This window comes from Mauremys mutica, chromosome 2, assembly GCF_020497125.1.
Source record: "Mauremys mutica isolate MM-2020 ecotype Southern chromosome 2, ASM2049712v1, whole genome shotgun sequence".
Lineage (NCBI taxonomy): Eukaryota > Metazoa > Chordata > Testudines > Geoemydidae > Mauremys > Mauremys mutica.
The window spans coordinates 124,919,821-124,936,105 of record NC_059073.1 but is presented as its reverse complement, the minus strand read 5'-3'; the positions used below and the strand labels follow the sequence as shown (position 1 = coordinate 124,936,105).

Genomic DNA, 16,285 nt, shown 5'->3' with positions numbered 1-16,285 from the left:
ATACCTACACAATGTCTAGACAGGCACTGAATAGACTGGACTGTAGATGCACTGTAATCAGCCCTCTGAGGCTGTAAAATATTTTTACATTATATTAATCTTTTGAGGTTTTACTGGCAATACTGGCTCTATAGGAAACTTGGGGATGCTGTACATAATGCTTGGATTGTTACCCTACACAAACAGTAATGTGCCGTGTGTACTTGCAAAGGATGTGAATATTTTAGATATTAAAAATTCTAAGTTAACTGAAATATGTACATCTGAATTGTAATTTTTTAAACTTTCTTACTGCCATCAGTGACTCAGATGAACATTTACCCTGAGGCCTGGTCTATACTACAAGTTTAGGTCGAATTTAGCAGCATTCAATCTAATTAACCCTGCACTCGTCCACTCAAGGAAACCATTTACTTCAACATAAAGGGCTCTTAAAATCGAGCTCTGTACTCCTACCTGATGAGGGGAGTAGCGCTGAAATCGACATTGCCAGTTTGAATTAGAGTTAGTGTGGACGCAATTTGACGGTATTGGCCTCCGGGAGCTATCCCACAGTGCACCATTGTGACTGCTCTGGACAGCAATCTGAACTCAGATTCACTGGCCAGGTAGACAGGAAAAGCCCCGTGAACTTCTGAATTTCATTTCCTGTTTGCCCAGCGTGGAGAGCTGATCAGCACAGGTGACCATGCAGTCCAAGAATCGAAAAAGAGCTCCAGCATGGACCGTATGGGAGGTACTGGATCTGATCGCTGTATGGGGAGACGATTCCGTGCTAGCAGAACTACGTTCCAAAAGACGAAATGCCAAAACATTTGAAAAAATCTCCAAGGCCATGATGGGGAGAGAGAGAGAGAGAGACCACAATAGGGACTCACTACAGTGCCACGTGAAAATTAAGGAGCTCAGACAAGTGTACCAGAAAACCAAAGAAGCAAACGAACGCTCCAGGGCAGAGCCACAGACATGCCGCTTCTACACTGAGCTGCATGCATTTCTAGGGGGGGCCGCCACCACTACTCCACCCCTGACCGTGGATTCCGAGGAGGGGGTACTCTCAGCCATGCCTGAGGATTTTGTGGGTGGGGAAGATGAGGAGGAGGAGGACAAGCTTGCGGAGAGCATACAGCACACCCTTCTCCCCAACAGCCAGGATCTTTTTCTCAGCCTGACTGAAGTAGCCTCCCAAACCACCCAAGGCGGTATCCCAGACCATGAAGCCATGGAAGGGACCTCTGGTGAGTGTATCTTTTGTAAATATAAAACATGGTTTAAAAGCAAGCGTTTTTTAATGATTGATTTGCCCTGAGGACTTGGGGTGCATTCGCGGCCAGTACAGCTACTGGAAAAGTCTGTTAACCTGTCTGAGGATGGAGCGGAAATCCTCCAGGGACATCTCCATGAAGCTCTCCTGGAGGTACTCTAGAAGCTTTTGCAGAAGGTTTCTGGGGAGAGCAGCCTTATTCCATCCTCCATGATAGGACACTTTACCACGCCATGCTGGTAACAAGTAATCTAGTATCATTGCATGACAAAGCCTGGCAGCGTATGGTCCCAGTGTTTGCTGGCAATCAAGCAACATCTTTATCTCTCTGTATTATCCTCAGGAGAGTGATATCATTCATGGTTACGTGGTTGAAATACAGGAATTTAATTAAGGAGACATTCAGAGGTGGCTGTTCCTACTGGGCTTTTTGCCTGTGGCTGAAAAGAAATCCTCCCCACAGTTAGCCAAGCGGTGGCGGGGGTGGAGGGGGCCCTGGCGCTGAGCTGTTCGCGTTTGGCTAGCAGGGATCTTCCCAGATACCAGCCACACGGTGGGGGGGAGGGGTAAAGCGATCATCCCAGAGACTTGGATGTGGGAGGGGAGATTAGTTTGGTTTCTGCTGCTGCTGCACGTTAACATGAAAACCGCAGCACTCAACAGGCTTTGCTTGGTATGGGAAGAGGGCGCTGATTTTATGAAGGTTGCAGAAGCCAAAAGACTATGGCTGCATGCAAGCTGAATTCTGTTGCCTGGCCCTACGTCTGTGATCTCTAACACCAAAGCCACAGGCACTCAATATTAAGATGCAAAATGCGACCTTGTACTGAAATCACATATGCTATGTAATGTGAATAGTGTTCTTCACCATGAAAGAGTATACCCATTGTTTTGTAAAATGTATATTTTTAAATACTTCTCTCCTTTTTTTCCCCTCCTGCAGCTGCAAATTTTTCAAGCCTCCTTCCTCCGTCCCAAAGGCTATCTCAGATAAGGTGGCGGAAAAAAGCACGCGCGATGAAATGTTCTATGAGATCATGCAGTTAACGCACAATGAAAGAGCTCATCTGAATGAGTGGAAGGACACAGTATCACAGTACAGGAAAGGGCCAATGAACGTGAGGACAGGAGGGACAATCGAGATGAGAGGTGGTGGCAGGAAGATCAGAGGAGGCAGGATGCAAAGCTGCAGCTACTGCGGGATCAAACGGACATGTTCCGGCGTCTGGTGGAGCTTCAGGAACGGCAGCCGGATCACAGAGTGCCACTGCAGCCCCTGTTTAACCGCCATCCCCCCTCCCCAAGTTCCATAGCCTCCTCACCCAGATGCCCAAGAACGCAGGGAGGGAGGCTCCATGCACCCTGCCACTCCACCCCGGTGGACAGCCCAAGCAACAGAAGGCTGTCATTCAACAAGTTTTGAAGTGGCCTTTTCCTCCCCTCCTGCCACACCCCACCCAGGCTACCTTGTCAGTTCTCTCCCTACTTTTATAATCAATTAATAAAGAATACATGGTTTTTAAACAATAGTGACTTTATTTCCTAAGCAAGCTGTGATCGAAGGGGGGAGGGTGGGTGGCTTACAGGGAATGAGTCAATCAAGGGGGGCAGGTTTTCATCAAGGAGAAACAAACAGAACTCTCACACCGTAGCCTGGCCAGTCATGAAACTGGTTTTCAAAGCTTCTCTGATGCGCACCACTTCCTGGTGTGCTCTTCTAATCGCCCTGGTGTCTGGCTGCACGTAATCAGCAGCCAGGCGATTTGCCTCAACCTCCCACCTCGCCATAAACGTCTCCCCCTTACTCTCACAGAGATTGTGGAGCACACAGCAAGCAGCAATAACAATGGGAATATTGGTTTGGCTGAGGTCTGAGCGAGTCAGTAAAGTGCTCCAGCGTCCCTTTAAAGGTCCAAATGCACATTCTACCACCATTCTGCACTTGCTCAGCCTATAGTTGAACAGCTCCTGACTACTGTCCAGGCTGCCTGCATTAAAGGGTAGGCTGGGTCCCCAAGGATAACTGTAGGCATGTCAACATCCCCAACTGTTATTTTCTGGTCTGGGAAGTAAATCCCTTGCTGCAGCCATTTAAACAGACTAGTGTTCCTGAAGACTTGAGCGTCATGAACCCTTCCCGGCCATCCCACGTTGATGTTGGTGAAACATCCCTTGTGATCCACCAGTGCTTGAAGCACCATGGAAGAGTACCCCTTGCGGCTTATGTACTGGCTGCCCTGGTGCTCCGGTGCCAAGATAGGGCTATGGGTTCCATCTATCGCTCCAGCACAATTAGGAAATCCCATTGCAGCAAAGTCATCCACTGTGACCTGCACATTTCCCAGAGTCACTACCTTTGGTAGCAGCAGCTTAGTGATTGCTTTGGCTACTTGCATCACAGCAGCCCCCACAGTAGATTTGCCCACTCCAAATTGATTCCCGACTGACCGGTAGCTGTCTGGCGTTGCAAGGTTCCACAGGTCTATCGCCATTCGCTCCTCTACTGTGAGGGCTGCTCTCATCTCGGTATTCTGACGCTTCAGGGCAGGGGAAAGCAAGTCACAAAGTTCCATGAAAGTGCCCTTACGCATGCGAAAGTTTCGCAGCCACTGGGAATCGTCCCACACCTGCAACACTATGCGGTCCCACCAGTCTGTGCTTGTTTCCCAGGCCCAGAATCGGTGTTCCACAGCATGAACCTGCCCCATTAATACCATGATCTCCAAAGCGCCGGGGCCCGCTGTTTGAGAGAATTCTGTGTCCATGTCCTCATCACTCTCGTCACTGCCGCCTCGCCTGGTTTTGCAGCTTCTGGTTCAGCATAAACTGCACGATAATGCATGAGGTGTTTACAACGTTCATGACTGCTGCGTTGAGCTGAGCAGGCTCCATGCTTGCTGTGGTATGGCATCTGCACTGAAAAAAGACACAAAATGATTGTCTGTGTTGCTCTGACGGAGGGAGGGGCGACTGATCACATGGCCTACAGGGAATTAAAATCCACAAAGGCGGAGGCTTTGCATCAAGGAGAAATGCAAACAACTGTCACAAAGAATGGCCCCCTCAAGGATTGAACTCAAAAGCCTGGGTTTAGCAGGCTGTTGATTTCATGGAGGGATGGTGTGGGGGGCAAATGAATACAAAACAAATCTGGTCTATTTCTTGTTTTGATCCACTCCATCTATCTTTTACATCTTAGGCTGACAGCAGACAGTGCAGTATGACTGCTAGCCCTCATCTCCTGGGTGCTCAGCAGAAGATGGGAAATGACCTGGCTGAGACACTCCCATCTCTGTATGATGACGGTGCATTAGGCCTGAAAGCCATCATCTGCTGCCAAAAGGCAATGAGCTGCTGCTGTGTAGCAATGCAGTCCCACGTCTGCCAGCACCCAGGAGACTTACGGTGATGGTCAGCTGTGCAGGCTCCATGCTTGCCATGGTATGGCGTCTGCACAGGTAACCCAGGAAAAAAGGCACGAAACGGTTGTCTGCCATTGCTTTCACGGAAGGAGGGAGGGAGGGTGGGGGGCTGACGACATGTACCCAGAACCACCCGCGGCAATGTTTTGGGTTTTTTGCCCCATCAGGCATTGGGATCTCAACCCAGAATTCCAATGGGTGGGGGAGACTGCGGAAACTATGGGATAGCTACCCCCAGTACAACACTCCGGAAGTCGACACTAGCCTCGGTACTATGGACGTGCACCGCCAAATTAATATGCTTAGTGTGGCCGCATGCACTCGACTTTATACAATCTGTTGCAAAAAATCGAATTCTGTAAAATTGGAGTAATCCTGTAGTGTAGACATACCCTAAGTCACTCCTGTCTATGCCTAGAATACTATAAAGTTTCAGAATTTAGCTAGAGTGACAATTTCTCCTTACATAAAGGGAAAATTAGAGACACAAGATAGGTGAACTCAAGAGCTTCTTTCTCACCAATAGAAGTTAGGAGATCCAATGGTCCAATAAGAGATAATACCTCATTCACTTTCTCTCTAATATCCTGGGACCAACATGGCTACAACAACACTGCATGCATAAAGGAAAAATCTTATGTTTGCAATTTCCATTGATCTAGTAACTTCTAATGGAATCACAAGTGTGTTCTTTTTGGGTGAATTCAGCAATAGGGGGACATCATGTCCTTGTAGTTGAACTTTTTTGCAGGGTAGCATTATATACATGCTTATGAGAATTTGAGAGTATAAAAACAAAATTAAGTTAATATAATCCATAACCATTATGTTAAAAATATTGTCTTAGGTTCATAGGCGTACCTCCAGAATTCTTTTAGCCCTCTTTTTATGTTTTGTAAATTGATGAATTTTAGCATCAGAAGAAGTTTAGTGATCAAAAACATAGAATTCCCTTCAGTTTAATATGGAAAGAAGGGAATAGTCTTGTGATTTAAAGCATAGTACAGGGAATCAGAAGACCCAGTTTTCTATTCCTTGCTCCTCCACAGACTTGCAATGAGATCTTTGGAGAATTTTTTAGTCTCTCTACTTTCTACCTCTGTTTCCCCATCTGTAAAATCCCACCTACCATTAAGACTTAGACTTGACCTATTTATTTCTATAAAGCAATTAGCCTTAGATGGAACATGCTGTAGAAGTTCAAATTAATAATTACTATTTTTAATTATTGACATCACGTCAAGGTTATCTTTTGCTCTTTTTTTTAACACATGGTTTTGTCTTCTGCTGTTACAGTGACTAGATTCCCTCGGCCTGTCTCACCTCTTCAGGATGTGGCTACTATCATTGGAAGCCGTGAACAGCTAGCAGTGCTGCTGCAGCTTTATGATTACCAACTGGAACTCGAGGGTACTACAGGCTGGGAGACTTTGCTATGGGTTGTCAATCAACTGTGAGTGTACCTGTTTTTCCTGCACTCCTAATACAAAACTTTCATGCCTTCTAAACAGTTAGTAAAAAGTTCAGGTTCTTTTCATTATCTTAATATTTAAATGACATTTTTGTTTACTTTGCATACCTAAAAACTCTAGAATTCCATTCTTTGATTCGTTCTGGAAAAAATATAGCCTTTAATGTGTTCATAGATTAATAGTATTTGTACCAAAAAGTTATGATTTCCTCTTTGTGCTGATCTAGAAATACATCATTATGTAAGGGAGTGAGGATTCTTGCATTTTAAGACAATTGCAGAATATGGTATTCCACAATAAAAGGAGGTATTTTGAAACTCAAATGCCAAACGCTCCTGGGAGATAGTATACCACTATCCCAAACAAAGGGAATTCTAGCAGGGATTGTCTCAACTGTTAATGTTATTGTATTGCTGGGATTAAAATTGGCAATGATCAAGAAGATCAGTGATATACAAAGTGCAGTTTGTAGGGTGAAGTGAAATCACAGAGAAGGAAATGTGCAGAGTAACTTTTAATGTGCTGCTACTTCCTCTTTTAGGTTACCACAGCTTATAGAAATAGTTGGCAAAATCAATGTTGCCTCAACTGCCTGCGTCCATGAATTCTCCAGGTTTTTCTGGCGGCTTTGCAGGACATTTGGGAAAATTTTCACAAACACTAAGGTAATAGAATTCTTCTGTATCTAGCTTAGATGAATTAAATATAGAAATAATTAATAATACAGCATCATATTTACATCATGTGCATACATGAGATATGAGTTACAGTATTTCATTCCAGGGTCAAAAATCACTGACACATTTTCACTTACCAGTCTTAAACCTGCTCTTGGCCACGTTCTATTTTTTTTCTCCATTCGTCTTGGATTCCATTTGTGTCTCTCACCTTTCATGATGTCTCTTTATTCATACTACAGGCAGGGATTCTGTTCCCAGATTGCCATCCTACCCAACTTGAAATGGGGAGGAGCCCACTGACACACTACTTACTCTTCCTTGGTGGACACATTGGGCTGGAGACTCTGGCCTAATTTCAGTGAAATATGTCATCAGTTTTCCTTTAGTGTATGTAGTACGTTATACAGTACATTTTGTGTGCCAAATCTTATTCACATATATATCTGCATGTCCTCCTTTCATTCATATTGGATTGTTGATTTAAACTAAGTATTCTCCTTGTTCAACATGTTTAAGGAATGCAAGGCAAGGTCTATTGAAAATCAACAAAGAATAATATTTTAAAGGATTATAATTACTCAGTAAAATTTTAGAGATGTGAAGATCAGCTGAAAAAATAATTGTCCATTTTAAAAATATTTTACAGTGAATGTTTGCACTGAATTTATTTCTATCTTTTAAAGGAGTATTTACAAAGACTGACACAGGTATTTTGGAACCGTAACAAGAGTCTCCATAGAGAAGGTTAATTCCAGGTTCTAGTCTAAGGTCACTTTTGGACATGAACCCTAAACTTGTAAAGCCTTTTGGTGTAAATTGTCATCACAGGCTGGGGGAGAAAATTTTGGGGAAGTTTCAGGGAAATCCGCCAATATACTTGTGTTGGGTTGTAAAACTTGTAAATCCTCCTCCCCCCCTCCCCCCCCCCCAGCTTTTGCAGTAAGCATAATTTTTGTGGTACTGTGCAGATCAAATAGAACCTGGTCCTGCACATTGCTGAATGCCTTATGCCTTCAAAGTCAATGATTGATGGTGTTTGCCCCCTCATTTAATATCAGGTGCTCAGTATAAGACTTGGTTTTGTGAGATTACACTTCCCTTGAGTTTTGATAAAACTTGGGGAAACTTTCAAAGTATTCTGTCAGTGTCTCCAAAATTTTTGTTTCTCTGGTCTTTACCTCTTTTATAAATAAACTGAAACTTGTTACAGATTTGCTTAAATTGGGTACCCATCTATTCTGTAGGTAAAACCGCAATTCCAAGAAATCTTAAGACTGTCTGAGGAAAACATCGGTGAGTAGCACATTCATTTTTATTAACATGAATAAAAATCAACCACAGCCTGAACTGAGGAAAAATTGTAAATTACTTGTCTCTGGAATCGGTCTGTAAAAGTTATTAGCATTAATAAAAAAAAGTCTGTAATCAGAAGTTACTTTGAAAGTAAAATTCATTTTAAATTGACATGGCTGCCTTAATTATGTTTTTAAAATGAAAATAAATATTTGTATAATACTGTCTCTTTTAATTGAAAGGCCAAAGGAAACTGATTGCTCAGTGCTTTTGAAAATCAGGTCACTTCCTTAGGTGACTAAATAAAGATTTAAGGATAATTTTAGGCACCCATTTTTTGGCGTGAGTCTGCAGCCGGAACTGTCTAATGTATTTTGACCTGTTTGAACACTCTTGTGCACCTTAAAATAAATTGTTAATGCTGCTACTGAGCTACACGCCAAACCTTCCCTCAGTTACTAACACCAGTTCAGCTGCACCACTCTTGGTAACATTGAGTTACCTAGTGTAGATGGATCATGGACTCTAGCAGCTGTTTTCAGCACCATTTTGATTAGATGTGCCTTATTTAATTGGTCCATTGTTGAAAATGCCTGCTGGACCAAAGAGCCATCTACGCTAACACTGAACTGACATGAGCAAAGGGAAGAATTTTCAATAAATTCCCTAATGTAGGAATTGTTTACAGAAGCAACTATATCTCTCCATTGTTTTTCTTCTGTCAAGCCTAGAATGTTACTTAAACATAGATCTCAAATGTAGTCCTCTTTGTATGCTGTCAAAATGTTGAACATGTAAACTTAATGAATCACTCTTAAAGGTGAACATGCTGTAATATTGCCCAAAAGTAATTAATTGCAAGATAAGGAATTAGGTTTTAAATTTTTCTGATACATTATATCAATGACTTTTAGATTCCACAGCAGGGAATGGGGTACTAACAAAAGCCACAGTTCCCATCTATGCAACGGGTGTCCTTACATGCTATATTCAGGTAAGAGTGATTTTTTTTTAATTTAGTATTAAAATGTAGAACTGTCTCTACAGCCCTTTGAATAAATTACTGTATGTAAATAAAACTTCAGACTGTAAAAGAGGATGGACAGATTACCATGATAAATATCTTAGAGGATTTCTGATATGAACAGCAAAAGCCCGGTAATTTGTAGTAGCATCTGAATAAAGATTGATTTATAATTGCGTAACCGTGGTATTTTTGTTCGATGTTGGTAAATAAAGAAGAAATTTTGATTTCTTATAGCTTTTTTTTTCAGCTGCTTTATCATGTATAAAAGAATCGAAAGGGTTTTTTTCAAAATAAGGAGGATTTTTTTTTCTTTTAACCTTGGAAATTTGGGTTTTTTCTATCCTTGAAAACTTTAGGGTGACTGTGGCCATGCCTCCACAGGGGAAATTTGCCCAAAATAAATTCCAGTCTGTGTTATAGCAGTTTCAGATGAAAGGATGTTAGCATTGATTGAGAGCGCGAGCATACACAAGACTCCCAAACAGACTTTGTATACAGTCCTTCAGTCAATTTTGAAATCCGGTTCAGTCAAAACAGTTGTAAAAACAGGCCCAGTTGAGGGAGGTTTTTTCCACACTCAAGGTCCCACCAGTACAAATATTAAGTCAGCTAAACCAGTGGCTAAAGCTGTAGATAGGGGGATTGTACATTTTCCTAGTGTAGAAGAGGCTTGGATGTCTCGGTTTATGACCAATATCATGGGAGGAAGTAACATTTGAATGAGATGATGTGACTTTTTTCTTCAGATAAACTAGAATTCTTCTAGGTATTTTGTTGACCTCTATTTAACTAAAATATTTGAGCAGAAAGATCTCTTGTTAAGGATTACATCCCTTCATTCTAAGGGCTAAGAACTCCTCTAATACGTATGTGGGTCATCCATAAAATGTACTCTAGCAAAACTGCGAGGACCATATTTGATGCTCTTAAGGTTGAAATCAGGTATAGAAGTTCTTCAGAGAAAGAACCCTTCCAGACTTTATACATAATAAGGAAACTAAAGAGGGCACATTTTCTTATCCTATACAAGTCACCTTTAAAGACCACAATAGGGGTTTTTCTAAGTTTTACGAATTGGCAACTCAGTGAATGAGCTCTGCTCCAGCAGCATCCTTGATTTATCATGACTTGTGCATTTTTTTCCATTATTGTGGGACTATTTTCTATTTATTGATTATTGGATGACTTGGTCTCTCATTTTTCCATGAGTTCTCTCATATTAAGAAAAAATAGTTAATTCCAAATGTAAAATCTTTACAGCATATGACAATGTCCTTTACAGTGTCAAGGTAATAAAGTGACTCTTGGACATCGGAACATGGGATCACAAGGCAAAAGTACATTTATTAGGAGGATGCTTAACTTTAATGTTATGTAGCACCATCTTTAATCTAATCTAAACAGGTTTACTGTCTATCAAGTTTAAATGCAAAAATGTCAGCAAACTGATTCAAATTAGCAGATTTTTATTATCCAAGTACTTCAGAGAATTATTTAGTTGGTTTAGTGTGGTATGTTGCTGCTGGTAAAAGTCTGGGCAGTTCCAAATATTTAAGGAAGCCATGGTCTTCAGAAATGTTATATAGGTAGAGCTAGTAACACCATCTATTATTAAAGTTGCCCAACATTTCTCATTATAAGACTCTGTTTTCAGTTGCTTAAAGCTGCCAACTTTTAACTATTTGGGCTTATATTTCTCATTTTGAATGTCTGCCTCAGACTTTTTTTCTTTTAAATTTCACCCAAAAAAATTGACATTTCCAAGAATGAAAGTAGGGGAAAAGACATTGTTTTGCCCATGTTTTTAAAAAAAAAATTCTGGTGACATTTTATTTGAAAAGCTCTAGCACCACTGGCTTTGAAGCAAGGACTTGAAATTTGGTAGTGCGGTAGCCTTTGTCAAGGATGTGCCTTTTGCCCTTCCTGTGAAAATTTAGGTATAATCCTTTGAAACATCTCAGTTTGCACATGCTTAGTAGAAGCTTCTTTGCTTTTAGTGATGGTAGGCAATTCTTTTAAACCAAACTCTTCACAGATGGCCACTAATTTCGTTTCTCAGTTTCTGGATGGCTGTTTTGAGACTGGGGGAAGGGCTCTGATTTGCAGAAGCACTGAGCACTGACTGCTGCAACTGAAGTTAGTGGAAGCTTTGCTTTGAATATATGAAGTAAATGCTAAGTATGCTGGAAAATCAGGTCCTAGATGTTTCAGTTGAGCACCAAAATTAGTGGCAACTTTTGACTTTAATCTCTATTCATCAGCTCCCCACAAGGGTATTGGGAAGACGTTTATGAAACACTCAGGTACTACAGGGATGAGCACCATAGAAAAGTCCATGAGCAAATTAATAATTCTGTCTTCAGAGCAAGGTTTAAATAATGTGCAGTAAGTAAGGCTTGGGGCCATACATAGCCTAGTGAGAAGAAAATGAAATATTGAATAGCTTCTCATTAATTGATCAACATTCATTCTGTGCACTACATGAGACAGGGTTCCTGTGGCAAAAATATAATCTCTGACACTATACCAGAATGCATTTGGGGACCAAATTAAGCAAGCTTAATTCTGGTCTTTCCACTTTTCAGAGCTTGATTTTTCAACCTCACTAATGAGTATGGGAGCAGGGGGTGTGTGTGTGTAAGTGTAATAATGAAATTGTACACTGAGTGGTACAGGTTTATTGCCAGACAGTCAGACATCCCTGATGTGTAGTTAGAGCACTTACAACTGCTTAACCCAGAGCATATTTATTTTGCTTTTTTAATGAAAAGGCAATTTAAGAATACCTCACGTCTTAGTAGAAACTGTTTTAAATTAAAAATGAATCTATGGACTGCAAAATTAGTAAAATTTTGTACATGGAAGATATGAAACATTTTAGATTTTATTGAACAGATTTAAGATTGACTCCTCCTTTAATTTTTTTTAAAAAGTGGTGTAAAGAAAGCCATTTAACATTTTGACATGCCTCTCTAGTTCCCCACTTCCCAATTAAAAAAAGGTTAACATTTTGCATTCCTCATTTTACATCTTAATTTAGAATTTATTCCATTGGAAATATATAGTCGTGTATTGCATAACCAAAAACAAGAAGTCTCTTCAATCTTCGTTCAGCCTGGAATTCTCAAAGACACTTTATAAAATTAAAAATTAATGTTACCTTGGTTAGGAGTATGGGTAGCTATAATTAGTATCCACCAAGCAATTTAAAATAAATGTAGGGCAAATGCAATTGACAAATATGTCAGATTATGAAATGCAAACCATCCAGTCAGAGAGTAGGACAATGGCAACTGTCCAGGCCCTAGAAAGAGGGCACTCTTAATGCACCCTTAATCTGCTTATTGTTTATCTGAACTCTCCAAACCTCTTATATTCTACCCATTGCTATTTAAGGCATGCTTTTGTCATGTCCTTAATATGCTAAATGGTCCATAATAGTATTGATCAGTCCTGGAACAACATACAAGTGTGTATGCATGCACTAGCACACATTCTGAAGGAAAAACATTCATTACATATACTTTTAAAAGGATAAGGGTACATGGACAATAAGAAATATTTCAGAAACTATGAAAAATACTTTGATAGTATTCTTTAAACTGTTTAATTGGGTTTTTGTTAAAATATTATTGGTTTTATCTTGGATATGAATATTAGGTTGTATAATTAAATATTTAAAGGTTAGACATGTCAGTTAAAATTATTTTCCTTTATCCATTCTGTGATGCCCTTGCCTTCAAACTTACTTAAATCTTTAAGTCATAGCATAACTTATAAAACTAAAAAGAATGTTGCATACTTTCTTTTAGGAAGAAGACCGCAAACTGTTAATTGGATTCTTAGAAGATGTAATGACTATGCTTTCGCTATCACACGCTCCTCTTGATAGCCTGAAGGCTTCTTTTGTGGAACTGGGGTAAAGTACATAATATGGAATTAATTTTAAATGGTTTAATATTTACAAAAATGTTCATAATGTACTTTCAGTTATAAGTATAATTGCAACAAAAGGTCAGGTGAATTACGCATATAAATCAGCTTTACTTGATTAAGTTAAAAAGTGGTAAATCCAGTATCCACTGTGTGATTAAGCCAGAATGTATTCTATATTTGAACATTGCAATAAATGTTTTGTTTGCACCTTATGTAGCTTGAAAGCTTGTCTGCCTCACAGACGGAAGTTGATCCAATAAGATATTACCTCGCCCACTTTCTCTCACTCATACATTTTTTGTCAATGTAAATCGTTCAGAACAAAAAGTGGCTTTCCTGTCATCTGTTTTCAAAGGATCAATTGCATGATACAGCCCATTTCCCCACCACCATCAGTAAAGCTGATTTTTAAAAAAGACTTGCACAAATGAATGTTTTTGAAGTTTAAATGTTTTAAAGAGTGCACATTTCTACATGCCATTGAGGACTGCCTTTGCAGTTTGTAATCATACCAACTCTACACACAGTGTTAGGTTGACTTTTATTTTCTTTTAGTGCAAACCCAGCATACCATGAACTGCTGTTAACTGTACTGTGGTATGGAGTTGTTCATACTTCAGCTCTTGTTCGATGCACAGCTGCTAGAATGTTTGAGGTAAGTGAGTATCAAAACTCTGTTACATAGAGCCTGAAATTGCAGTGTATTTAAAATATATATATTCATCTCAGTATCTGAATGTATGTATTGTGTTCTACGTATAAAAATGTCTCTGAATAGGTTGTGTACTGTGTGATGGAGCAGCAAGTTATTGTGTTGGACAGTTTTGGTACTGCATCTGTTGCATATTCAAGTTAATTAAACGACATTGATGCTTTATCAACTGCTCGCAAGACATTTTTATAGTAATTTGTGTGTTCATCTTTGTTCTGCTGCTGACTTCAATGTTACATTTGATCTTTGCATGCTGAAAAATATTGATTGGATATGAGAAATCATTTCAGTACTGAACTGTGTTCAAACTGGTTTTATATACCTTTTCAAATTAGGAAATGTGTTTGCATAAATCTGTATGTAAGCTTTGCATGCACATCTTGAACTTGTTGATCCATTTGTTCTTTTTGCACCTTGAACACACTTATTTCATTGATGGCATTCACAGGTTAACTGTATTCATAACCTTATTCCTATACTCTAATGCTTCAGAATTGTATTGCAAGCCAATTTCTGTCATTGCCTGCTATTGAGAGAAAAGCATATGCATCGTCAATAGTATTCATAATACATTGCTTTATAGTTTTATATTTGTCACATGAAGATATAGAGTAACTCTTGTGAGCTCTCCACATCTCTGTTTTCCTACGGTGCAAATTAATAGAGATTCTAAAGAACCTCTAAGTTTGCCTGAATTTGTTTGCTATCTCCTTAGCCATCAAATCTAAAAATATCAGAAGTAGAGAAATAGAGTAGGATGTCCCAATATCTCTTTTCTCGGTTGCTGAAAGTACAAGGACTTTTGTGCTTTGCACACCTGAAAAGTGTATTTCTCTCTTATAATCGCACTCATTCCTTATGCATGAGACTCTGGTACTTTACTTTGTGTCATTGCAGTATATGTGGCTCTCCACATGAGTGCAGGGATCTGCACACTTGGATCCAGGTGCAAGATCAGAGCCTAAATCTGCTCTGAGTAGCAAAGAATTAATTAAATCATAGGCAAGTTTTAATATAAATAGCTCATCTCCAGCCAATATAATGCTTCTATTAATACTTTTCCCTTGCTAACCCCTTTAGTAAAAGGCAAGTGGTATATGAAATATTTTTCTTTGGGGTCATATTTTGTCCTCAATTATACCCCTGCAATCCCTGCTATTCCATTTGGTGTAAATGTATTGTACTGAGTGGGGTGGCATCTACAGCACCTAGACCAATGGGCTCACAACTGTGGCAGGGACCCACCCTCTATGTGCTGTTGTAATAAAGATGTTTTTGAACTCAGCAGGATCCTAAGCCAGCAAATAGGCCTAAAGGTGAAGCAGCAAGCAGCGTGGTTCTGGCACTGGATTGGGGGCCAAAAGACCTGCCTATGCAACCTTAATTAAGTCACTTGATCAGTTTGTGCCTCAGTTTCCCCCTCTGTAAAATGGTGATACAGATGCCCACCATTAAAGCACTTTCAGATAGTCTCAAATGTGTTAAAATCATTCTGCTTGTCTTACCTTTTGGAATATTGGAATCTCACTTCTCTTTGCTTGCTGGAGGCCCTTGGCAACATCTTTAGAAGACCTCAGTCGTAATGGCTGTGGCCTGAACTGTAATGTTTCTTCCCAGCCCCAAGTGAGGGGCAAAATAAGTGATTTTTGAACAGTCTATTTTGTCTGACAGTAAAAGAAATTATAGTAGGGGGGAAAACTTTCTCCTGAATTGCTGGGCATATGCTATTGCAGACATTTTCCTTAAATATGGAAATTTTTAAATTATATCACCATTTCCTAAATGTCAATAGCATGTAAGTAGACCAGGGGTCAGCAACCTACGGCACACGAGCCGATTTTTGATGGCACTCAGTGTCAGGCTGAGCAGCTCAGCCCACCGCCGCTCTGGGGTTCCGGCTGCTGCCCCGTTGCCAGCCGGGGTCCCGGCCACCGGCCCCACTCAGCGCCCACTGCCAGCCTGGGGACCCCTAGGGAACCCCAGGCTGGCAGCGGGCTGAGCAGGCCGGCGGCTGAGACCCCGGCTGGCAGGAGCTGGCGGCCGGAACCCCAGACCGACAGCAGGCTGAGCAGGGCCTGGGATCCTTGTCTGGGGTTCCAGCCACCAGTCCCACTCAGCCCACTGCCAGTCTGGGGTTCTGCTCACCCAGGCCAGCAGGAGGCTGAGCAGGGCCGGCAGCCGGAACCCCAGTCTGGCAGCTGGCTGAGTGCTGCCAGCACCCCAGACTGGAAGCGGACTGAGCCACTCAGTCCCCCGCTCAGCCCGCTGACGGCTGAGTGAATGGAACCCCAGACCGGCAGCGGGCTGAGCAGGGCCGGCGGCTGGACCCCAGACCGGCAGCGGGCTGAGCGGGGCCGGCGGCTGGACCCCAGACCGGCAGCGGGCTGAGCGGGGCCGGCGGCTGGACCCCAGACAGGGATCCCAGGCAAGGATCACACTGAATTGATAAGATCTGCATTTTAATTTTATTTTAAATGAA

General features: G+C 41.1%; 1 protein-coding gene across 4 annotated transcripts in view; it reads left to right on the top strand.

Annotated features, from left to right (window-relative positions):
* Positions 1–16,285, top strand: part of RELCH (RAB11 binding and LisH domain, coiled-coil and HEAT repeat containing) — a 119,504-nt gene that overhangs the window by 70,935 nt on the left and 32,284 nt on the right. For all 4 annotated transcript variants that reach the window (XM_045003644.1, XM_045003643.1, XM_045003645.1 and 1 more), the window contains 6 exons: positions 5,983–6,139; positions 6,700–6,823; positions 8,083–8,131; positions 9,046–9,125; positions 12,971–13,077; positions 13,650–13,749. In XM_045003644.1, coding sequence (XP_044859579.1) covers positions 5,983–6,139; positions 6,700–6,823; positions 8,083–8,131; positions 9,046–9,125; positions 12,971–13,077; positions 13,650–13,749 — 617 coding nt within the window. The remainder of the gene's footprint in view (positions 1–5,982; positions 6,140–6,699; positions 6,824–8,082; positions 8,132–9,045; positions 9,126–12,970; positions 13,078–13,649; positions 13,750–16,285) is intronic.